The sequence below is a fragment of the Corvus moneduloides genome, chromosome 3 (assembly GCF_009650955.1).
Source record: "Corvus moneduloides isolate bCorMon1 chromosome 3, bCorMon1.pri, whole genome shotgun sequence".
NCBI classification, from domain to species: domain Eukaryota; kingdom Metazoa; phylum Chordata; class Aves; order Passeriformes; family Corvidae; genus Corvus; species Corvus moneduloides.
The window spans coordinates 20,922,793-20,946,754 of NC_045478.1; the positions used below are offsets into that span (position 1 = coordinate 20,922,793).

Genomic DNA, 23,962 nt, shown 5'->3' on the forward strand with positions numbered 1-23,962 from the left:
CCCCCCAGGCTCCCCAGGCTGTGCTCAGCAGTGCTGCTCCCCAGCCAGTTGGTCCCAGTCCATATCCCTGGGAAATCAAAAGTATAGAGCAATGTAGGTCAGACCTCTGGAGGTCATCCAGTCAAACTCATTCTCAAAAGCAAGCGTAACCTCAAGCTTATATGAAGTGGCATCCATCATCTAAACCTGAAAATCACAGATTATATACATAAAAAAATCCAGTCAGTTTTAAATTCTATTTCTTTAGAAGTCTTTACAACACTATTATTATTCTTATTTTCCAAGTACGTCATAACCAATAAACAGTGGTACTATAAAAAGATGAAGAGATGACAGCAGCTGCAAAAAAATAATGGAAGAACTCAAAAATAATTATTTTTTAATGACAAGGACAGGGAAAGTGAAGGATTTTAGTGAAACGTGTATTAGAATGAGTGCCAGACTCAGGCTCACTTCAGTTGCATTGGGAAGCAAATGCAAATTTAAGAGAGCTTTTGAGCACAACCATGAATATAAGCAAAATCTTCAGAGCAGATATAAGTGATGGCCTGGAAGTGACCTCAGCAACCATGATCATCCAGACTCCTCTCCCAGGCCCAGCTTATTTTCATAGTGAAACTGCTCATGCCTCCCAAAGCTCTGGAAAGACTATCTAAGACAGTCAGTACAACATATAACTTCACAGGAGCAGGCTGTGAGACAGGCAGGAAATGCAGAGATGAGCAGTCCCTGTACCCACATAACTCAGCAGTGGGATCTTACAAAGCACTGAAATTGTGCTCTCAATACCCGTCACTAACCCCAACATGTGCTCACCTTCCATCTTTGCCTTGACTGATGACGTGAGGGGCTGCCCCATTTACTTGCTCACACACCTCTTACATCTCCTGCAGAATCAGGGTTGCATTTCCCTCAGCAGGAAGTATAACAGGCACTTCCAAGTGGTTTCTAGTACTGCGAAATATGATCTGCTAGCAAACATGCATGTAGGGCTATGACTAGGAACATAATTGAGCATTTCAGTTTGGGATTCCCTGTCATACATAGGCTTTTACCAGCCAGCTTGTTTATTCAGCAACTTAACTTAAGATAAATGTCTGATTTTAAATCCTTTTCTATGTAAAGTAAATGAAGTTTTTCAGTTGTTAAAAGGCAAAAAATCCTTTTACTAATCAGGTTTTTTTATCTTTCATCTGAACTGCTTGGGTAATACTGTCGTGTAGAAGGAAATTACGCAGGAATCTGAATCTTGCAACAGAAAACTGAGAGTGAGTTTCAGAAACTACTTAAGTTACTTATAATAACAAGAACAGAAACATTTCTATATTATTATTATTGGTACTGTACACTTATGGTTAGTAGAGTATTCTAAAAATTAGGATCTAATTGTAGCATACTGGCTCTGCAAAGAAGCTATAAAAGGACAGATACACAAGTTTTTCCCTATAAAAGAGTAATGTATCTGTTCATTGCCTTTCATGTATCATCTGTTCACGTTGTATTCTCCATAAAAAATAAATGAAAGAGAACACATACCACACAAAAGATATGGGAATACTTATGTATCTGCTACCATCTGCTGACAAACAGCATTACTAACTTGATCTTAGTCAAACTTAAAGAAGCAACTCCTATTTCCCTATAGGAAAGTTTCCACTTTGCTACAGTGGCTGACAGTAAAAGCTCCATGAATTTCTAATTCAGCATGTTTTAGCTATAGTAAGCAAATAATTTCTTATCCACCTATCTTGTCTGCATCACAGATTCACCACTGACCAGCATATTCCACTCATACAGCAGTGACTGCATCCTGCATTCTCTGAAGCCCTTCAGCTACTGCAGATAGTTTCTGAAGCCAATTACCGAGCAATTACAAGAAACTCATTCCTCATTTACAAAACACAAAACCATTTAATTTATTATTAGCTGTAAGACTGTCCAGACAAGTCACAGAATGGGTCAGGTTGGAAGGACCACAGGGGCTATCTGGTTCAACTACGCTGCTCAAGCAGTGCCATCCTACAGCACACTGCACAGGATTATGTCCAAATGGTTCTTGATTATCTCCAGTGAGGGAGATTCCACACCCTCCCTGAGCAATTTGTTCCAGTGCTCGGTCACCCACACAGGAAAGTTCTTCCTCATGTTCAGGTGGAACTTCTGTGCATCAGTTTCTGTCTGTTGTATCTTGTCCTACTGCATGGCACCAGCAAGCAGAGCCTTGGAAACATTGTCTGACATCTCCCTTCGGATACTGACAGACATTCAGTCGTCTCTTCTTAAGTCTGAACAGGCCCAGCTCCCTCAGCCTTTCCTCATAAAAGAGATGCTCCAGTCCCTTAATCATCTTTGTAGCCCCTCATCAGACCTGCTCCAGATGCTCCATGTCTCTCTTGTGCTGAGGAGCCCCGAACTGGACACACCACTCCAGATATGCCTCACCAGGGCTGAGTAGAAGGGCAGGATCACTCCCTGCAACCTGCTGGCAAAGCTCTTCCCAATGCACCCCAGGATACCTTTGGCCTTCTTGGCCTCAAGAACACACTGCTGGCTCATGGACAGCTTGTTGGCCACAAGAACACACTGCTGGCTCATGGACAGCTTGTTGGCCACCAGGACCCCCAGGTCCTTCTCCATGGAGCTGCTTCCCAGCTGACCACACCCCTGCCTGTGCTTGTGCACAGGGTTATTCCAGTCTTGTTTTCCAATCGACAATGTGGGATAAAAATATCTTTTCTCCCCTGGTTTTAATTTTAAGACAATGTTAGTAGAAATGACCACCTTTCTATCACCTTATTTAATTTTACAACACTTCAAGTGAAAGCCTTGATTAGCCTCCAGGTATTATTTCTGTTGAGAAAAGACTAATAAAAACCTAAAGGGGAAAAAAAAATTAAAAGCCTTTGTTTCAGGTATCTCACACTAAATTGCAGAAGTGTGACAGCGAAGAGAGCCCAGGTCACAATGATGACCTGTATCTGGCTATATGGTAAACTAAATTAAAAGAGTATCTGTAATATTTACTTATACATGCACTTCAAAACATTTTGAAAAAGAAAAAAAAAAGAAGCCAAAACTTCACATCTGATAAGCCAAAATGTCAGAAAAAAAATATTTTAATGAAAGCTGAATGCGGAGGTATATATCAAAGTATTGTTTGCTCAACAAATCTAATCCTTTAGATTAGATTTAGTTTAGTTGTTAGGATTCTGAGTTTGAAATGCTCTTTAAGTGGTAAGCCTTAAGAGTGGTTGGTTCTTCCAGACCTAGATACATTTAGCAAATGGAGTTACAAATTACGATGTTTAAGCTGTTCCCTTTCCATTGTAACATTTTTTTTTTCAACTTCCAAAGTTAAAAAATGTGTCCTTGAGCTCTGCTGTAGTGGCAAGAGCAGGAGGGGGCCCCGCTGCCCCTCGAGGTTGGCGGGGGTCGCGGTGGGCACTGCTGGGAGAGAAGTAGTGGTTTTCATTTGACTTAAGGTCCTGCCTGGCGAGCTCAACTGTGTTTGTTTTTAAAGAACTCCCAGCTGGGCTTAAAGCTCTTTTTGTCTTGCACTTTCATCGCTAAAGCCAACTCTGGGTGTTGCTGAGAGGAGACCAAAAGCAAACACCAGTGCTGGGCCACGGACCCAAAGTGCCGAGTCCAGCGGGCACCCACAGACCAGATGGTGACACTGGTGGCCTCCCGACATCAACCGCTGAAAACGCGACCAGAGCTTCTTCCCCGCTCCGAAAAGCCAGGGCTGCTTCTGTCAGCCACGCTCGGAAGGAACCACCGGGGTGTGCGGAGCCACCTCAGCCCGTCCTCGAAAACACGAGCCCATTTGCAATCCCTTCGCTTCGGGGAATGCGGGGCCACCTCAGGCTCCGCTGCCCCTTTCCCGCCATTGCCCTGCAGGGGAAGCTGTGGCCACCGAAGTCTCGCGAGATCTGGCGCTGCCGCCGCCGCCATGGAGGCGCCGGTGCGCGGCCCGCCGGGGCTGTCGGCTGTGCTGGCGGTGAGGGGGATCGGGGCCGCCCGAGGGAGCGGGGCTGTCCGGCGGGGAGGGGGGAGGTCCTTGCCGGGGGCGCGCTCCTTGCCGAGCCTGGTGCGGGAGGCTCTGCAGGGTGCGGTCCGTGAGCGAGATCGGCCGCGTTTGGTGCGGGAGGAGCGCCGGTCGCCGTGGCCGCCCGGCGACGCCCCTTCCCCGCCGCTGGCTGACCCGCTTTCCCTCTGCCCGCAGAGCACGGACTGGTCCGAGCCTTGGCTGCTGGGGCTGGCGGCCTTCCACCTGCTCTGCTTCCTTCTGACGTGCGCGTCCCTGCAGCACCGCCGGGTGCAGGTCGGGCACTTCCTCTGCATGGGTGAGTGCACGGGCACACCGTGTGGTGCCGGGCACCAGAGCAGTGCCTGCAAATTCGTGAGTCTCTGCTAGCAGTGCATGTGTCTGTCGGCGATAATCTGCGATAGAACCTGCTATGACCTATAAATATGCATTTATTTTATTTGCAGGAAAATGTGTGAAGTAGTGACTTAAAACCCTGGCCTTAGTGAGGATCTGAGATGAGTAAGGTTTCTTGGTGGTCATTGCCCCGTGTGTCACGGCTTCCCAATGAAGTGTTGCTGTCCTGGAGAAGCAGAAAAGAAATCGACTGAGAGCCAGCAGTTGCTTTCTATTCTGCCTTGTTCTAATGCTGAATATGGTCAGCTTTAGTTTCTGAACCAAGTTCACCATATGCCCTGCCGACAGCTGTGATAATGGCATGAGGAAGAGCAAGATTGGCTTGTACATTGCAGTAACAACTTGTGTTGTCTCAGGGTTTATCAGCCTGAGAATCCAGTGACCTTGCCTAGCCAAAGCAGTCATGGCTGACTGACAGAACACGTACTAGCTTTGTATACGGATTTGGATTAGATGATTTATTACAAGCAGTTTACTTTTAAATCAGTATTGAATCTAACTTTTTTTGTTGTTGTATAGCAGGCTTAGTGTACTGTGCTGAATATATCAATGAATTAGCAGCCATGAATTGGAGGTAAATGTTTTCACTTTCATTTTTGAATAAAAATAAACAACATAACTTATAAGAAATAATAATTATTAATAGCATAATTTATTGTACTACTTAAAATCTGTTTATATGGATGCTTCTAAACTAACTGGTGAAAGAACTGAGAGAAAAGCAGAGTGCTGAGGTTAAGAGGAAAAGCATGTGAGCTTTGGGCTTTGTTTTTGTTGGGTTTTCTTTGGTATTCATGTTTAATAGCTGAAGTTAAGACCCACTTCTCAAAAATCCCACTGCTGCTTTATATACTTACTTATGTGTATAAAAAGCATTAAATTTGTCTGTTTTACTAAACCTGTATACCAGAATCAAACTGATGGTTTATTTTGATGAGCATTGAATTAATCTTTACCTGATATGAGTGGAAGTTATGTGTTTAACACCACTTTATGCTGGCATCTAATTGTCGTCTTTATGTTTCACTTCAGTCATATAAGACCTAATTAGAGCTTTGCTACATTTATTATTTTTGTTATCTTTTCTAATATAAGTAAGCAAAATACCTAGAAAAGTCACTTCAGATGCTTCAGAATAAGCATGGTTTGTGATGCACTCTTGTGATGTGCTCTTGTAGTCATGTTAGTAAGTTTTTGCACAGTAAAACTATAAAGAAGAGAAAGACTGGTATTAATATTCATAACTGATGAGGTATTGACTGCCTCTTTTTTCTGACTTAATACAGTAGAATTCTGGCCTATGCTTGGTGATCTGAAGATGTGGGATGATGTGTACAATGTCCATGTAGAATAGTTGCTGGGAAAGTTGAATGTGTGAACTACACTAAATAAAGCTTCATCTTTCATTTTCATTGTCTTTCTTTCAGGCTCTTTTCTAAATACCAATACTTTGATTCAAGAGGAATGTTTATTTCACTTGTATTTTCAGCGCCACTGCTGGTGAATACTATTATAATTGTGGTATGTATGTTTTCTTTCATGTAGGTGCTTTCATTAAATGGATAAGTAAAGGTATATGGATTAGTTGAATTTAATAATTTACTTACTTTTCAGGTCTCCTGGGTTTACAGAACTTTGAGTGTAATGACTGAACTAAAGATGCTACAGCAGAGAAGGAAAATCGAGAAAAAAAAGTGAAAGTGCCAAACACTATTTTTCTTTCTTCGGTTGTAATAACACCTGTCCGGGTAATCAGTTCTTCTGCATGGGTATGCAGAAACAGAAGGATTTTTGTGCCCGATGTCAAGAGAACTTTGTAATTGTGGCTGTGGACACTGAGATGACAGCAGGTATCTACAGTACATTTGAATTGGCTGTGAAATTATGAAACTCAGTCTTAACAAGTCTTTGCGCCCTTCACTGTAAGATAGTTTTCCACCATGACCAAGGCTAGTATTGATGAGACACAATCTTCCAATTTCCATTTGCCTGTGTATTTTTTAGCTATGTCTTTACTCTGTGCTTATCAAGTATCAATTCTTCTGCTGCTTAAGCCAATTGGAGCTGTGTGTGAATTACAGTAAATTAGAGATTTTACTCAGAATAACTCAGGAATCCATGCTTCTGTGAAGCATTTCACTTCTTTATAAATCAAGTTTCATACTTCCTATGTGTACTGTGTGCCAGTGGCATTTTATAAATAAAACTGTCCACTCACTGTATCTTAAATTGAGTTAATTTGTATTTATTTTTAATCAGACTTTTTTCTTTCTTTTTTTCTCATAAAAATTCCCAGTTTGGCAAATTTCCCAGTTTAATTTGAGTAAATAATTCAAAATGATCTCTGCATTTCTTTTAATTTGCACTTCATGTTTTTAAGGCTTCTAGATAAATATATTTTTTTAAAACTGGATGAAAATTTGGTAGTTTTATGCTTCTTTGTAGAACAGAAAGGAAAGGAAGAAATTTAGTAATGTTCTGTGTAATTTTGCTCCCTTTTTAATGCTTTATTTAATAAATAACTGAAAATTAAAAACAGGTAAAAATGAAGAAGGCTTCAGTTTCACTTCAAGTAGCCTGTTTTCATTAAATTAAGGTAATTTGTAATGGATGTGAGCACAGTGGAGACTGTCCATATTTAGTAAAAGTTGTATCTTTGTTTGGAGATGTACAGTTCTGTCTAAAATAGATGTCATTTAAGACATAGGAAAGATGATCTACAAAACTGATCTTAGACTAATGTGAAAAACATTTGGGTACAAAATTGCAGAGCACTCGTAAATTTATAAGTTAAGGAAGTATTTGTGAAACTAATTTTAATCACTTGAATAGTCTTCACAAGAGTGGAGATACGGACTTGAGGGAGAGAGCAGATGCATATCATACATAGATGCAAGTCTCCTAAGTAGGGAGAAAGTGAAACTCCTATTGGAAGGGCAGTGGAAGCTGTAACAAGGTCTGCCTGGAGCTTTTTCCAGGCGGAACATCTCTGGATTACACCCCTTCCTTCTTTTGTGTCATCTGCACCACTCAGCTTTGTGTCACTTGCAAACTTGCTGAGGGTGCACTGGATCTCACTGTGTCATTAATAAAGGCATTAAAGGGCACCAATGCCAATACAAGGGCACTGAGGGACACCGTTTGTCACTGGCCTCCACTTGGACTTAAGCAATTGTCTACAATCCTCTGCCTGTGTCCATCCAGCCAGTTTCTTATCCATAGAATAGTCCACACTTCAAATCCACACCTCTCCAGTTCAGTGATGAGGATGTGTGGCACTGTGTCACAGACCTTGCAGAAGTCTCTGGATGACGTCTGTTGGTCTTCCCCTGTTGATTGTTGCAGTCACTCCATCATAAAAGGCCACCGGGTGGGTCAGACAGGATTTGCCCTTAGTGAAGCCTTTTTGGCTGTTGTAGATGACCTTGTCTTGCATGGGCACGTGTGTTTGTCAGAAAAATATTCCCATTTTCTACATTTCAGAAAGACTCAAATTTATCTGGGTTCTCCTCTAGCTAAACTTGCCTAAGAAACACTAAGTTTCAGAGTGAAGTTGCTTGTTGGTTTGCTTTGGTTTTTTTTTAAAGTAGGTACCATAAACCATAAGAGAAACCCTCAGTAAGTAAAGCATGACTTTTTTCATCATGAGTCTGGATTTATGAAGTGATAGTGTAATAACATTAAGTATGGGCCTACTTGCTGATAAACCAAAATAATTAGATCATTCATTTAGAGGCTGTTTTGCCTGCTTAGAATTTGTATGTATAAGTGAAGGAGAGCAAAATGTTTAAGACTGGTGGAATACCTTTGCTTTTAATTGGAAAACCTGAATTTAGGTTGGTTGTGAAAGAGCCATGCATACAGAAAAGCAGATAGCTGCTCAGCTGAGTCCTTCAGAGAGTGAGACGAGACAGAGGTGATTTGTTATTGCTCTATGTATCTTGCAGGCAGTGACTCAAACCTTCAGCCTGCCTTAATGTGTCTTTCCATGACAGCACACGGTGTCAGCTTCATGGAAAAGCATTACAAGGGAGACAGTAGTATTAACCTGGCAACTTTATCATAGTAGAAGGTAGTTTTGTTGCACTGTGAAATAATGATAATCTGTAAAAAGAGAGATTATCAGAAATTAATTGGCAAATTTGCTGGAGTTTGAGGTTGGCCTTGTATCCTATGAAAAAGTAGTAACTGAGGTGAGTTTCCAAAAATGAGAACCTAGAATGCTCTCTTTTTCCATATCCACTGAAATACCATATTTTTAATGTGGGATGTATTTTCGCCTCTTTTTGGTCCAATGAATCTCATGATTCTAGACAAAATGGAACAGATGCAATAAGGGATTTTAAATGTCTCTTCTTCAGCAGTATTTCCTAGCTTAGTAGGTACATTGATCTCCATCTCCAATAAAAACAACCACCTATCTCTGAAAGGCACAGAAGGACAGTGAATTGAGGTCTTCTACATCCTTGAGTGTATTCTAAACAGAACTTTGAAGGACAGTTCTAGGGCTTTTCAACAGCTGCATCTTGAAAGGAGGGATCCACTCTAGAAAAGCTGTGTTTGAGTTAGATAGTAATATGCTGTGGCTGCAAATCCTAAATGGAGGACGAGTTTACAGAGAGTTGCTTTGTGAATGTTGAGAATCATAAGCTCAGATCTTGAACTCCATTTTTATAGGAACTGAGATTTTCAGGAAAAAGAGAAGTAGTGATTCTTTGTCTGACCAAGATAGAAAAGAATACAGCTGTAGTGTAGGAAATGTTCTATTTCTTCAAATATAGCTAAACATTTTTGCTTACTTTTATTGTAAGCTTGATTAAACCTTCTGGGTGCGATCCTGTAGAATGTTGTCTAGGATGACCCTGCTCAAGCAAAGAGGTTGGACAAGGTGACTCACTGTGGTCCCTTCCAATGTGACCCATTCTGTGGTTCTGTAATTTTTCACTTCAGGTGAACACACCATTTTCATAATTAATGTATCAAAATATGGGTTTTTGCTTAGGGAACACAAAAACTGTGTATATTTTTCTATTTTAATATTTTTTAAAATTTTAAAATATGTTTAAAATATTTTAATGTGTTTCAAGTATAAATGCAAGTATTGATGTTACTCTGTTCATCGGGGAAGAGATCAGTGCAGGTAACCAAACTCACCACTGGATGTCACTATCTCACACGCAAAAGCTTACTCAAAGCTTTCCTTTTGAGACGGTTCTGTAGAGCTTTTCACCATAGCTTCATAAATTCTTCAGCATTTTGGAATGACCAGGAAGCCTTGGACTGTAGCCTCTGAAAGCATAAACTGTTACCTGGGCTCCAAGATACATCTTGAGCCACTTTTAGGTGTTTATTGACACTCCTGCTTTTTACATTAAAAAGTAGCAGTGATGAGGTACATATATACTTCCAGAGTCAGGAAGTATGTATGTGTTTTCAAATTTCTTAATGCAGCAAGGGAATAAATACCCTATTTGCTCATACCTACATTTCATGAGCAGGATCCTGTCTTCAACCAATTAAAAAGTAATATAACAATGAAAAATAACTACATTATTGTGTGAGCAATATGCATGAAAGTTTACTGAAGCAGTCTAGTTCACGAACCGATGGAGCTTGTGCATGTCCTCTGTTTCTTTGTGATTTACCATTGCATAATGCAATGTAATGGTATTACCACATCTGTCCTTGTTACATAACAGCTGGCAGTCACTTAAGGTCATGACTGAGGTTCTCAGAAGTCACTTCACACTTTCTCCACCACCTGGCAAACAGTGCTTTGGAGTGTTCAGAAGCTTTATGACTTCATTTGTAACGGTCTATATGCAGTGTTCTCCACTTGATGTTCTCCTTTGCGTACCAGGCTTTGAGCCTGGTTTTATTTACCTTTGGAATTCATCCGAGTTCTATTTTCCACATACCACCTCCTTGAAGAATAGAGACTTACAGTTTAATAGACTTTGTCCCACTTCCCATGAGTTACATGCCTTCACATTCACATAACAACTCTTAAAAGATTAGTCAATAATAATGCAACATGCTTGAGAAATGCCAGCCTCATAAATCAAAACCGATGTGTTTTGTGGACCTCTGTTTTATAATCTATCTTCTTCAAACTAGTTCCTCCAAGTTGTGGCCATACTTACACCACTGTTTTGCTCTAATACCAGAACAGTGTTGTACTGAATAGAAAATATCTCAGAGGACTCAAAAGGAAGGCCTCTATATTTCCTATATTTGTGTTTATTTTTTCATATAAATATGAACTGTAGGAATCTTTCTCATATAGTTTCAGAGGCATAATGATGCCAGGAAAGGAGCTGTAACTAGTAATATGTTACGCTGTTACCGGCACTGATTTTAAGTGGTCCCACTGAAATCATGGTCCTATTTTCTTTGGCACTGCCTAAAGTTAGAACCAGTTGAAACTAACAGGACAGGATCAAATGTGTTGCCTCTTTCATCTGAAAATGTTGTAATAATTAACAAGGCATTCAGCAGAACTGATTGAAACAAGGCACATGCCTTAAAATGGACAAGTTCCAAGTGTCATTTGCAATAGACTTGTAAATCCAGCCCTGAATCAAAGGAATACAATCTTGTGTACCTTTCTTCCCTTCTGTTCCATCACGAAGTTTGCATAGTGACCCGGGGGAGGCAGAATGAGATTCAGCTGGACAAAGAGGCATCTAGGGTAGGACCATTCACTGAAATCACACTCATCTGTCAGTATTAGAACTGTGTAGTAAACACACCCGAGTAGTTTCAATCAACAGAAGAAGATGTGAAGTTTTTCATATAATCAGAACCAATACACCTTTATCTTAAAGAACACTAAGCTTGGAAGGGTTTTAATATGGTAGGATCTACAAGACACGAACCGTTTAGGTCTGTAACTGTAAGAGTAATGTCTCTGATAAAATACTCGTCACTTTGACTTAGGGATTAGTGAGAGTAATCAGCTTCCTATAGCCATCCTGGAGAGAATGTGATTTGTAAGGTCTGTCATCAAGAAAAATCAGCACAAAAATCAGGAAGCTGATGTACTGAACAAATAACATGGAAGCTTTAGGCTCTTTATTACCAAGTATTTTCTATCAGAATCCAGGGAAGTGTAAGCTTTTGGTTGTTTCAATACTCGATCCACAGCAGTGTTGAAAAATGGGCATAGAAACAGATTTAATGGCTTTACTTAAAGGTGTTGGATTTGTATGTTAATTGATAGTGAGAGCTTTTATAAGTAATCACAGGCTGTTTTTTAAGTCCCAGAATCAACACAAACAAAACAGTTCAATTTATCTTTTTAGTTGTTTCGATGTCCCTAAGTCCTAAATTAGACAATTAATTCTACAGTAATTACCAAAAAGTGGGACACAACATTCATCTGATTAAAAAGAGCTAATTTATAAAAAAGGCTTATGAGACTGATTTCTTTCTAGCAAATTGCTTTATTGATTTTTACCATCAAAAATTCAAATAGATTAGTAAATAGTGTGTTTTACAAGTTTTCTGCTTCCTCCATGTTTGCATTTTGTAAAATGCAAAATTAGCTGACTGGATTTATAAATGAGCAACCAATGACAATTATAATGGTATATGATTTCCATGTAATTTTTGAAATAGAAGTAAAAATATTCCAAAATATTATTAAATAGAGGTCCTTCAGAAACTGAGTTGTCAGTAACTTTGATACTTACAAAAAACAACTTGAAAATGTACAGAAACCATAGTTTATATGTGAGCTGTGGTTCCCTAAACCATTAAATTGCATAAAGTTTATAAAAAGTTTGGCAAGCTTTAATTTGAATGAAATATACTGAAAATACTAATTTATACATTTATGTCAAAAGAAAAATTTAGTTCTTCAAGCTCTGAAGAAACTCACAGAATTACAGATTGTTCTGAGTTGGAAGAGACCCACAAGGATTATCAAGTCCAGTGGAATTTTGTAGAATTATAGAATGTTTGGATTGGAAGAGTCTTTGAAGATCACCTAATTCCAACCCCGCTGCAATGGGCAGGGATGCCACCCACTAGAACAGGTTACTCAAGCACCATCCAACCTGGCCTTGGAAACTTCCACAGCTTCAGGAAAACCTGTTCCAGTGTCTTACCATCCTCAAAGTGGAGGATTTCTTCCTAATGTCTAATGTAAACCTACTCTCTTTCAGTTTGAAGTCGTTCTGCCTTGTCCTGTCACTACAGGCCCTTGTCAAAAGTCTCTCTCCAAGTCTCTTCACGGTCCCGTTTAGGTACTGGAAGGTGCTCTAAGGTCTCTCCAGAATCTTCTCTTCTGCAGGCTGAACAACCACAAGTCTCTCAGCCTGTTTTCAATTTATGACTTTCAATACTTCAACATTAATAAAAATCATCCAAAAAGATACACTGTCTTAAGTGGAGCAAAATACATTGGAGTCTTTCATACTGTTTTTTGTAGTATGAATTTCAAATCATATCGATATATTTATAAAGTGAAATTCAGTAAAATTAATGCACTTAAAGACAACTTGTCATGTTTCTATCATTATCAAGAATTATAATAATATATATAATAAATGCCAAGTGAAATAAAATTACAGGGAAAAAAAGGATGTTATTATCACATTTTTGACTGACTGCTCCTTTAATTCTTGTGTATGTTAATATATATCAATGTTGACAAATTCCAGCCTGCTATAGCTCAGAAATGTCACCAAAAATCTTTTCAATTGAAAAATTGAGACCTTGTCCTCTCAAATAAAAGCAACCTTCTTTTAAAAGTCTAGCTGAATCTTCACACAAAATATTGAATGAAAATGCTGACAGTATGCTAATTGCATTCAATGTAATATTCTATTATTATTATTACTTCTATTTATTTTGCCTAGCAAATGATAGGTTAAAATATCAGGATATCATACTCAATTAAACAACACCAAAGCCTTCTGGCTTACTTGTATGTATGCTCACTAGGTAGAGGCATATTCATTAAATTCCAGTTTGCAGCAATCATTGTCATTCAATATCATTATCTTTGATCATTACTGTAGAAGATACCCTTTTAGAGTGGTCATCTTATTTAAATTTAACCCAGTAACGTGATGTTCTGTACCTGTATTAAGTCATTAAAAAAAAAAGATCAAGTGGAAAATATACATAATTGTTTCAATTAAATACATAACTGGCCATATTATATCTTGGCTAGAAAGTGATCAGTTTGCTTTGTAACCCATAGAGGGCTCCATTGCTATGTAGGACTGGAAAACAGACTAATTTTGTCATCTTAACATATTCTGACATCTACTGTAATTTAATTTAGGCCTTATATTAACTCTGTTTACATTGGTTTAACTGTATACAGGACTTTCCAAGCTGGTTAAAAGGTTTGATGATGTAGATTTAGGATTGTGAGATGAAGGAGAACGCCTACAATGCTGTTATGTGTAGTTTTACTGGAATTAGTATCAAAAATGTGAGAAGATTCTCAGTTCCTAAATTTCAAAAACATGAGAACTCATCTAAAGGCAAACAACTAAAGCATGACTTAATAATTTCTCATGATTTTCTGAATGCTTCACTGTCCATTCAGAATGTCTGTGTATAAGTTACAGCATTGCAGTAATTTTCTCTTTAACAGGTTGAGGCAGGTTGCCTCCAAAAAACAAATCTCTTATGGGGGAAGAGTACTTCCTTTTTTTCCTTCCAGGGGATTCAGGTATGACTCTGCTCCTTTCTAGAGGCACAAAACTGGCTAAAACTAACGACAGCTCTAGCAAAAGCCTGGTGCCACAAATAAGAAGTGTTTGATGGGAAAGAGAGGAAAGAGCATGGATATGGTAACAGTGAACTTTGACTCACATTTCAGCTGCTTAGGGGATGCTCTTTTAAAGGTCAAAGTGAGAGCTACCACAGTAACTGAGACATAAGAGACCTTGAAGGACAATTGCAACTTCACAGACTGTTCCTGTGGATGCTGTGCACAGCAAATTGGAAGGGACTTTGAAATGGAACCCCTGTACAGAAACATATCTGGAATGTATATAAACAGATCTGGGGAAAATGAAGCATTGAAGTTAAATGTGCTTTTGTTTGTTTAAAGTATTTTTTTAAAATCTAATATTTGGAAGGAAATGTTAAGAAAAACAAACCAATAAGCAGAGGAAAAAATACATGGAAGAAAAAAGCACATGATAAGGTGAAAGTTTTTGTCGTAAGTGTTGGATATAGGAGAGCAGCCATCTGGGACAAGGAAAGGAGAAGACAGCTATGTGAAGGAAAATAGAAATGGACAGTAAAGTAAAAAGAAGTGTTTCCTACAGCCTGACAGCTTTCTCTGGGAAAATCCTCCACAAGAGCTGTTGTGCGAGGGACCCCAATTATGTTGTGCATACAAGCTGGAAACTCTTCTAAACCCATCAGATCATGACAATGAAAACTCTTTCAGAAATAGCAAGCAAACACTTAATAAATTGGTCAGTGCTGAGAGTTAAAAGCCATTAAACCTCATGCACTGCCTCCAGGACTCTGCTAAAGAGGGAGACTGACCATAAGATATTACTCCTTTTTCCTTTACTCTTTGGATTAGGGTGTATTTTGACTTTACAAGTCAAAATGTTTCCCTCAGCTCATTGCATCTAGAGCATGAAGACATTAGCCATGACCATTTTAGCGCGCAAATCTGGCACCCTTGTCTTTGCCAGGACCAATATGTTGCTGTGCATTTTCATATTCACCTGATTTGAGCTTACCAAAGTGAAACCTCTGCCAACATGGTCTCTTCCTCAATTGCCTTTCCCTTCCTATAGGAATGGGAAGTCCTGTCTCCCTTCACCTAGAAGGACCTAATGGGTTTCTCTTGACAAGCTGTGCTCTAATCACTACAGGATTTGGTATCAGGAGACTACTTCAGAAGGCCTCAGGTTGACTCTGTATCCTGGAGAACGCTAAATGATCTCCCTACAGAAAAAGGGGAAACTGCCCACCTTGCTAATATTCTCTCATAGTCTTGGTGAGAATGGAATCTATTAAAAAAAAAAGTTTTATGAGTTTTATGTATTTTATTTGTGTATTTATGAATATTAATTTTTATTCTTGAAGGTGTTCATTTTCCAAGAGAAGAGAAAAAGAAAATAGGTATCCTGGCAAGAATGGGATGTTAAAGGTACGAAACCAAAGTTGTATGCCATCTTAACTGAAAGTATTTATCTAATACTCATAAAACTCCTATCTAAAATACGAAAATAAGGTTTTAAAAGTTAAATGAATTAATGACTGTAGTGCTAGTAGTTTAAGGTGAAAAATATATATGGGATGTATTAAAGTTCCACCAAATTTAAAAGAAATAGACAGGAAGGAAGGAAAATTATTGCATGAATCATACTCCCTTGGGTAACAGTGTCAGCAGACTTGAAATCATCATGTTGCATAGGACAAACAGATGAGCAAATTGATGAGTAACTGACAAAAACTTTTTTTTTCCTAAACACTGAACTGGCAAACAGCTCTTTTTATATAATAAAGATGTGAGGTAATCACTAACATCTCTTTGAAAGTCAGAGCTATAAAGAAGGATATAAAGGAGCAGATGCTGTGTTATGATAATGCCCTAACAAATGGCTGCAGCAGCAGCCATGCTACTGCAAAATCCTTCTTCACAGACCTATTTAATCACAGGGAATAGACTTTGCCCTTACTACTTTAAAGCAGGTATTTATGGCATGGTTTAGCCCACGAGGCTTGTTTCAGTTTATATACCCTGTGGCTCAAATTTCTTAACCAGAGGGTTTGAACTTAGGCTGATCTCTTGGTGGGCCCAGATTCATCCTCTGTTGGGCAGTTTGAGAGGCAGCACATAAGCAGTTTGGATAATCAAGGTGCATAGACAGGCTTTAGGCTAACGGTATAGACCAGTATTTTTTAAAACTCTCTGAAACTTTCTTTTGTTAGTTTCTGTCTCAGTGTGATCTTTCAAGTTAATTTTTTTTAGTTCTTTCTTGGTTAGACAGGGAGGTAGTGGATCCAATGTATTTCATTCTGCTAGTTTGTATTGATGCCCCTACATTAAAGTGATGCCAGCAATTCCCTTCCTCAAGCAGCACTTCAGTTAACCCTGGAAAGTCTCTGCACAGAACTGGCAGTAAGTTATTACAACAAAATTGTAATACTAAGATGAAAAAAATAACTGTATACAGAAATAATTTGGCAAAGTATTAGCACAGAGATAGCTACAAGGAACAAGATGGACAGCGAGGAAATACAGAAGACAGTAGAGACTAGAGGGGAGCCAGTGGGAATACTCCCTTTTTTCCTCTTACTTTTCTGAAAACTTTATGTTTTTCTGTCAAATGAGATTTATATTTTAAAACTACTGATAAGTGTGGGGTATGCCCAGCCCCCGCCCTGGGGAGACGTCTGCTGAGATAAGTAGAATGCCCAAACCTCCCAGCAGAACTCCCCTGGAAAGGGAGCTACTCTTCAGTTACGGCGAGAAGAAGACAAACCCAGAATCCTCTGGGAGACCCTGTGCAGGTCCTTTGTAACCCATTGGCCCTTACCCTCTGACACCCACCCCCTGTATCCCTATAAAGCTATCCCCCTGCCCCTGCGAGGGCAGAGAGATGCTCGTCCCTGGCTTTCCCCTTCACTGAGCTCATAAAGCTGCCTCGTGCGGAACAGCTACACGAGCCTCTCGTCTCTCTCCCTGGTCTGGCCTGGAGGCTGCCCTGCAGAGCTGAGCTGAAATCACGAGCTGACAATCACTAAAGAGCTGACAGACTCTGCCTGGGCCCTCCTGCCAGCAGCTGAGGGAAGACACCGGCCCTCGGGAAGGCGATTCCTTTCAGGACCATCTCTCTGGACCGGTCACAGCTTCCTCGGTCAGAGCTACTGACCCCACACCAGCTGCCGTAGATAAGAACTGCACTATAGCAAGATTTCAAGACATCTCGTGTCTCCTAAACATTGTACATTATGCAATGTATGAACTTTAGTGATGATTTCCCAAACTGTAGTTTAGGAACAAAAGATAAAAGGCTCCCAAAAAGTATGTGAGAGCAGTCGCAGCCTCTCTGCAATGCTCTTAGTGGTTGGGATGGAAATAAAAATGGTAAGGTATGAGGAAAATAGAAAACAAATATAATCTATGTGGCTAATTTTCCAAAAGAAAAAAAAAGACAACGTGAAAATTGGTAACAAAATTAGCCTTCCTCTGGCTACAAAGGAGGGCCACAAAAATGATCGGAGGGTTGAAGCACCTCTGTTATGCCCCTGACCACTCAGCGTTTTTAGGGGAAGATCATTTGATATACTCTGACAAGTGCACAGGAGAAACAACAAAAATTCTCAGGAGCTCCAATAACAAATCAGTCATTAACCCACAGAGGGCTAATAGGGCTAATATTTTTTTCCCCATTAGCCCTTTCTGAGGGTCGGCTTGACTTTCTTACAGAGAAAACATTTCAACAGGTCTGGGTTACACCAGAAAACCTTTTACCAGGTCTGAGTTGCTCAGGTCATCTGGGAGGAGAAAGATTTTAGCAGTGGGGAGCAGTAGAGGTCAGGTGTATCCCAGGTTGCCATGATCTTCTGCTGGAGAATTTGGATTCAACCAAAAATCAATTCTCCTTCGTCCGGCACTCTGGCTGTTTTCCCCATAGGAAAACCTCCTCACCACTTCTCACAGAGTAATTCTGTGCGGAGAAACCCAATTTATCACTATAATTTACTCTGGGCAGTGCACGGGAGAAACAAAAATTCTCAGGATGTTCAATAGCAGTGGGGAGTGAGGAATTTGGATGATAAAGAACTTGCCTTTGTTTATACAGATTCCTATGCACTTTTTAAGCGGTGTACTGAGTGGCTCCCTTTTTGGGAACAGAACCAAGGCCTCACCCTCTGTTTATCCTTGTGTGTACTTTAGGACAGTGGTTGTGACTTGGGCTTCTGTAGGTTTTCCCACAGCAGAGAACTCCACCTTCTTTCAGACCTGACTGTTCTGGTTCTGCCTGCAGGCTCCAAGCAAACTGAAGATGCAGGAGAGGACATTCTCATTGAAGCAGAGAAAGAAATCAAGTAAGCTCACATACTACTTTCCCCTCTTGATTCTGAGTTCATCTCAGGATTTTATGCCCTGCCACCCTACTTTTCACGCAGGAATGATTATCTCTTTACCCTTCTTTTCAGGCAGGAGTGGTTATCTCTTTCCCTTATTAGAGTTTAGGGTTAGCTACTTCATTTATAAATAAATTAGAAACCTGTTACACACTGTGGAGTGGACACCACCTTGTCTATACAATACTGTCATTACTCAAAATTAGAACTTTGCTTGCCTTTTCACTGTGTAGGATGTGTTTCCTAATTTTTCAGAAGGATAAAAATAATTGATTTATAAAGACAGATTATGATATTCTAGTACTAGGAGCTAATAGGAAGGAATAATTAATAAAATAAAGGCTCTGTTGGTCCAGGCCAATTCCATTCCAGTGCTGTGTCTCTATGGCAAATAGAAATTACTTTGTGAAGCTTGTAAGAACAAAAACATCATATGTCCCAGCATCCCACCACACATCACCTGATGTCTTATCAGGACATCCTGATAAGAACACAGCTGTTAAATAGCCTTTGATGTACTTTTTTTCCCCATACAAATGTCATAGATTCAATGAATGCTTCAGGGCAAGTTCAATGGTGTGTTCTTCTTGGGGCTAATCTTCAAGGATATTCACTCACCTTTTGTGAGATGCAGGAAAGCCATAGTCCACATTTTCCTTTTGGAAGTTGAACTGAACCCATTGGGTATTTACCTCCTAAGCAAACGTGCTGAAAAGCATGGGATGAAGTCCAAACTTAATGAGTTCAAGTTTTTAACTCATTAAAAATTTTAGCAGCAATAATGCTAATTTGATTGAAGTTCTTCAGCATTTTCCAAGCTTTTAATGATCCTAGGTCAACTCTGAAAGCAAAGTACATAAATAATGTGATTTTGATACCGTGTTCCAAATAACTGGACTATCTGGTCCCTGTTTAAAATGAGAAGTGGATGCCAATCTGATTTGCTACCTTAATGCTTGCAAATTCCATGTGAATAAATAATATGCCTACTTTCTTGTCCTCCTAAGTGGGGTGAATGGGATTTTTTTGGGGGGAGGGGGGAGAATTATATGTTGATAATTGATTTGAACTGATATTTCGGGGGTTTTTTTTGTTCGGGTTGAGTTGGATTGGTTTTTAGGGATAAGTTCTTTTGAGTAACATTTGGTAGAGCTTTCTCAAGTCTAAGCTGAAACTGCTGGTCATGGTGATCAGACAGAAAAAGATGGAAGGAACCTCCTGATAACTCACAGCTCAAGGAATGGGACCCTCATTTAGAAAGTGATATAACTAGACTCACTCACAGTCCTGGCCTGGGTAAGATATGAGCTTGAGACCCACCACAGTGGAGTGTACTTACCCACAGCCTCTTAGATCTTCTTGGGCAGCCTGTTCCTTCTACCTCCTGTCAAGGGCCCAAGAGAGAGACCTCAATTATTAGACAGGGAGAAAGGCTGGTTCAAAGTCTAACCTGCTGGGGCAAAGTGCACCTGGAGTCATGCCTCTGGGATCTCTCCAACCTTGGTGAACAGTCTAGACATCAAAATACTCCTGAATGAGGCTCTCTATTGTATTTTGTTTTGCCTGCAAATGTTAATAAAGGATATATATTTTGGAAATACTTTAAGGAACAGTTGACTAAATCTTAACTCATTCTTGAAGTATCATACTGGAAATAGATGGACAGTTTTTTATTTTACTAAAGAAACAAGAAGAGAAATCATTGAAAAATATGCTTAAAAATTAGTAGCATTAGTTTAAATGTTCATAATATTTGGGCTAAAACCAAGAAATCTTTCAAACAAGGTGTCAAAAGATACAGTAGCAACAATTCAGAGTTAAAGCTATGTTATTTTTTTGAAAGATTGCTGTACAATTTTAAGGAAAAGAATGTTGTGCTGCAAAATGCTTGGGTATTTGCATAAATTTTAAAAATAATATTGTTTCTTTCCTGATTACAATTAGTCATGTACATGGGAAATTGTAAGGTAATGAATGTTATATGTACAGTAAAAATAACTACATGCATATGGCAAGGAAGGACTATTGCTAATCTTTTTGTAACAGCTTAAATGATCATTATTCTTGCATTTGTTGATAGGTTTTTCCTGCTTAACTGTTGAAAACATTTTAGTACTATATGGTGGCTTTTCTCCAGGTCTACATAATATTGTTTTCTTGTTGCAAGAGGGAAAATTTACATTAAGCTTCGTATATAGTAATTGACATTTATAGTGCATGTGGGATTGATTACTTTAACACATGAGAAAGCTGGAGCCTTAAAATATACAGAATATTATAATTTTCCAACACATTATTTACTCTGTACTATTAAATGCTCCACTGTTGGTCAGTTTCAACATTCTTGATACCTGAATTTTTTGCTATGAGAATATAAATTAAGTCTCAATGCACAGGTATTTCTGAATGTCCATCAATGTTGTATGTATTTCTATGATATTGTTTCACTTGTGTTAGTCCCATTGTGAAATTTTGCCTGAAGCTCTGGCAAAGACATTGGCAGTAAAGGTATTTTGAAAAAATGGATGAATTTTTAAGGTATGTAATTTTGGTCTGAATAGGTATATTACAGTCGTTAAATTCTGAGCTGCTCTTCCCAACAAAAATTATGTCTGAAATTAGCCAGATTGTTTTTCTGGGGAAAAAAAAGGAAAGTTGGATTGGGATTTCATGCAACATTTTGACTCTTAGAACTGCACAAACTTTGATGTTGTTTCCAAAAACCTGAAAGCAAAGCTGTGTAGTATACATCAAAAATTGTAAAATCAAGACGAGAATCTTTTTTTTTTCCAATGTGAGAACTTCTACTAGCATTAGCTTAAAAGTTCTCATTTCCTTTAACTATAAAAAGTAGAGCAGTTCAGCTCACAACTTTTAGGTCAAAGTTATGCCTAAAATTCTCTCACCGTTTGAGGGCAAAATCCGAGAGACTTTAGCTGTGATCCTTGGGAGGGGCATTGCTTAAGCAGTGAAGGGAGCACCAACCTCAGTAAAGCATAAGATTTCCCCCATTTTTTCTCTGATTATATATGCATTTCCCTTGTGTGTGTGTGTGTGTGTGTGTGTGTGTGTGTCTGAGTGTGTGTGTGTGTGTGTGTGTCCCAGTCTCATTCCACCCCCAAAATTCTGACATTAAAATTCAGGTGGCCTTCATCTTAACAGCAACCTCTAGCAATAACCAGTTTTGTTTGTTTTTTGAAAATTGAAAGGAATCAGATAACAAAATTGTAGACAAGTAGTTAACTAAAGTTTCACATTGTCATGTTAGAAACACAAATGTTTGAAATGTCATGACAGAGAAGGTCACAGCCACACTATTAAATACAGCACCATCGAAGGCAGGGTGAGAAAGACACTTGCTGTAGGATGTCCTCTGAGTGGGTGCAGCATAGAAGGAGTTGTCTTCAGGTCCTATCAGACACTGCTCTTGCTCCTCCTGCTAGCTGGGAAGAGAAGTTACACACCCACAGTGTATGAATTCCTGGTGGGCAGCAAGTGCTGGAAGACTTGAAGTAGAAAAGGGGTGCTGTATCTCATCACAGCCAATATGCTTTTCATCCTCACATAAGGGAGATGTGAAATGACTGGTGGGCTGCCTGAATAATATTTCTGAACAATTGATTGTGCTTTATTTGCCACAAATTTTATTAAATGCTAAAGCTCTACTCTTGTGCGTGACATTCCTTTCACTGACCTTGAAAACATCTCAGAAAGATTAGTAAAGGTTACTACATTTTATACAGAAATGCAACACAAACAAACTTTAGGGATGTCTCTGACAGGGAGAGAGAGATGTGAGAAGATGCTTTTCCCAGTCAGCAGATAGCTGTTGCTCCCCACCTGCAGGTGACCATTAGCATGGGAAGCAAAGGGTCACTTACTCTTTTCCTGAGAGTATGAATTAACATTAAATCTATCTTGGAGCAAGAAAACACACTACACTATGTAGTGAAATGAATTCTAAATCACTAAAAAAATATATTACAAAGATGTTAGATGTGGCTGCAAAAAAGCTTCATCTGAATTATTTTTCCGGTTAGTCACTGGTGGTAGGTTGCTTACAACTGTAAATTTAAACATCCATGATTAATTAAATATATATCTCTTACATTTGACATTTTCATATTTAGTATGTAACTGTTAAAAGTTTAATAAGCAATTAAAATATGCAATTTAGATCTTGACTTCTAACTGTTTATGTAAGAGTTGAAAGGGTTAACAATGTGTAATGGTTTTTCATTTAATTTAATTTTATTTGCACAGTTATTGGAGAACCCCTTTGCTGTACTAAATTTCATTGCACGGCGAAGTCTTCATTACAATGGTGTCATAAATACCTCATTTATATTCAGCATTTACAATTTGGCCTTTCTGCCAAAATCAGCTTTAACAGTAAAATAAAACCAGGCTCCTTGTACAAGACACTTACTCCCAGGTTACCATTGTTAGACAGTCGAAACACTGTTCTCCATCTAACACCATGAAAGACTTTACAAAATATTTTTTCCCTGTCATGCAACCTTTTGGCTGTAAGGTCTCAAAATTTTCTAGGAAATTTTAAAATTTCAACTAAAAACACACTTCAGCTAGTGCATCTGGGAACAACTTTGGTGCAGAAAAAAACAACCACAAGTTTTGTATTTCTATTCTCTCCTTCTATTGTTGTTATTGTTGTTGCTGGGGTTTTTTTAATAAGAAAAGCCATGATTCTTCTGGGACTCTGTGAATTATAGCTGTTATTTTATTACCAGCAGAGGTGAAAAATTAAGTAAGCATTTAAAATATGAACGTTGGAAAACAAAAGTGAGCTTTTCTCTTACATCTGTTTTTTTCTAATGAAGTCTCATTTCTTGCAATTTATTGGTAATGCCTCTAATTATAACATGTCTTTGTTTTTATTTACAAAGGTAATTTCTTTTATAATGTTTCTTATCTGTGTAATCTCACCTGTTAGCTCCTGATAGTATGGAATAAAAAGTTCTAGTTTTCTCACTATTTCACAGTCAAACTTTTTCTGCTCTTTTAGAAATCTTTTACCCCGACCTCTTATACTCTACTACTATTGCACTGAGCACACTATTATTTCTTGTACAGAGTAGTCTTACTGGGAGGAATACAAAGATGCTAGAATCTGAAATTCATAATGATCCTCTAAGGAAGCATAAATTTGCTGCTAACCTCACTGAAGAGAGTAGAGGAAAAAAAATCTTGTTCTTCTGCCTCTGTTGGTTCTGGTTTTTACTTAATTTATCCATGTCTTTTCTTGATCAGTTCTATTTTATTTTTTAAGGGTGAATTGCCATGTCATATCTTGCTGATTTGAACATCCAGACTTCTGCTTACTGCATTTACTAGAGCTCCAAAATGTGCAATGAGATTTCAACAATTCTCACAATATAGTAGGAATCAGCTGAAGGTTTATAATTATGCATA

At 38.8% G+C, this 23,962-nt stretch overlaps 1 protein-coding gene and 1 long non-coding RNA gene across 3 annotated transcripts; both read left to right on the plus strand.

Annotated features, from left to right (window-relative positions):
• Positions 1 to 3,652: 3,652 nt before the first annotated feature.
• On the plus strand, positions 3,653 to 6,677 carry TMEM18 (transmembrane protein 18). Of its 2 annotated transcripts, none has more exons than XM_032104553.1 (5): positions 3,653 to 4,000; positions 4,226 to 4,346; positions 4,964 to 5,018; positions 5,872 to 5,965; positions 6,059 to 6,677. In XM_032104553.1, the coding sequence occupies exons 1-5, from the start codon at positions 3,668 to 3,670 to the stop codon at positions 6,140 to 6,142; spliced, it is 687 nt and encodes a 228-aa protein (XP_031960444.1). In that variant the 5' UTR covers positions 3,653 to 3,667; the 3' UTR covers positions 6,143 to 6,677. The 2 variants fall into 2 exon arrangements, with proteins under 2 accessions (XP_031960444.1, XP_031960445.1); XM_032104554.1 differs by having other exon boundaries at positions 4,967 to 5,018.
• A 5,900-nt stretch (positions 6,678 to 12,577) lies between these two features.
• On the plus strand, positions 12,578 to 23,719 carry LOC116442022. The gene is made up of 3 exons (XR_004239347.1): positions 12,578 to 15,428; positions 15,518 to 15,581; positions 18,430 to 23,719. It is a non-coding gene; the product is annotated as an uncharacterized LOC116442022 (long non-coding RNA).
• Positions 23,720 to 23,962: the final 243 nt, after the last annotated feature.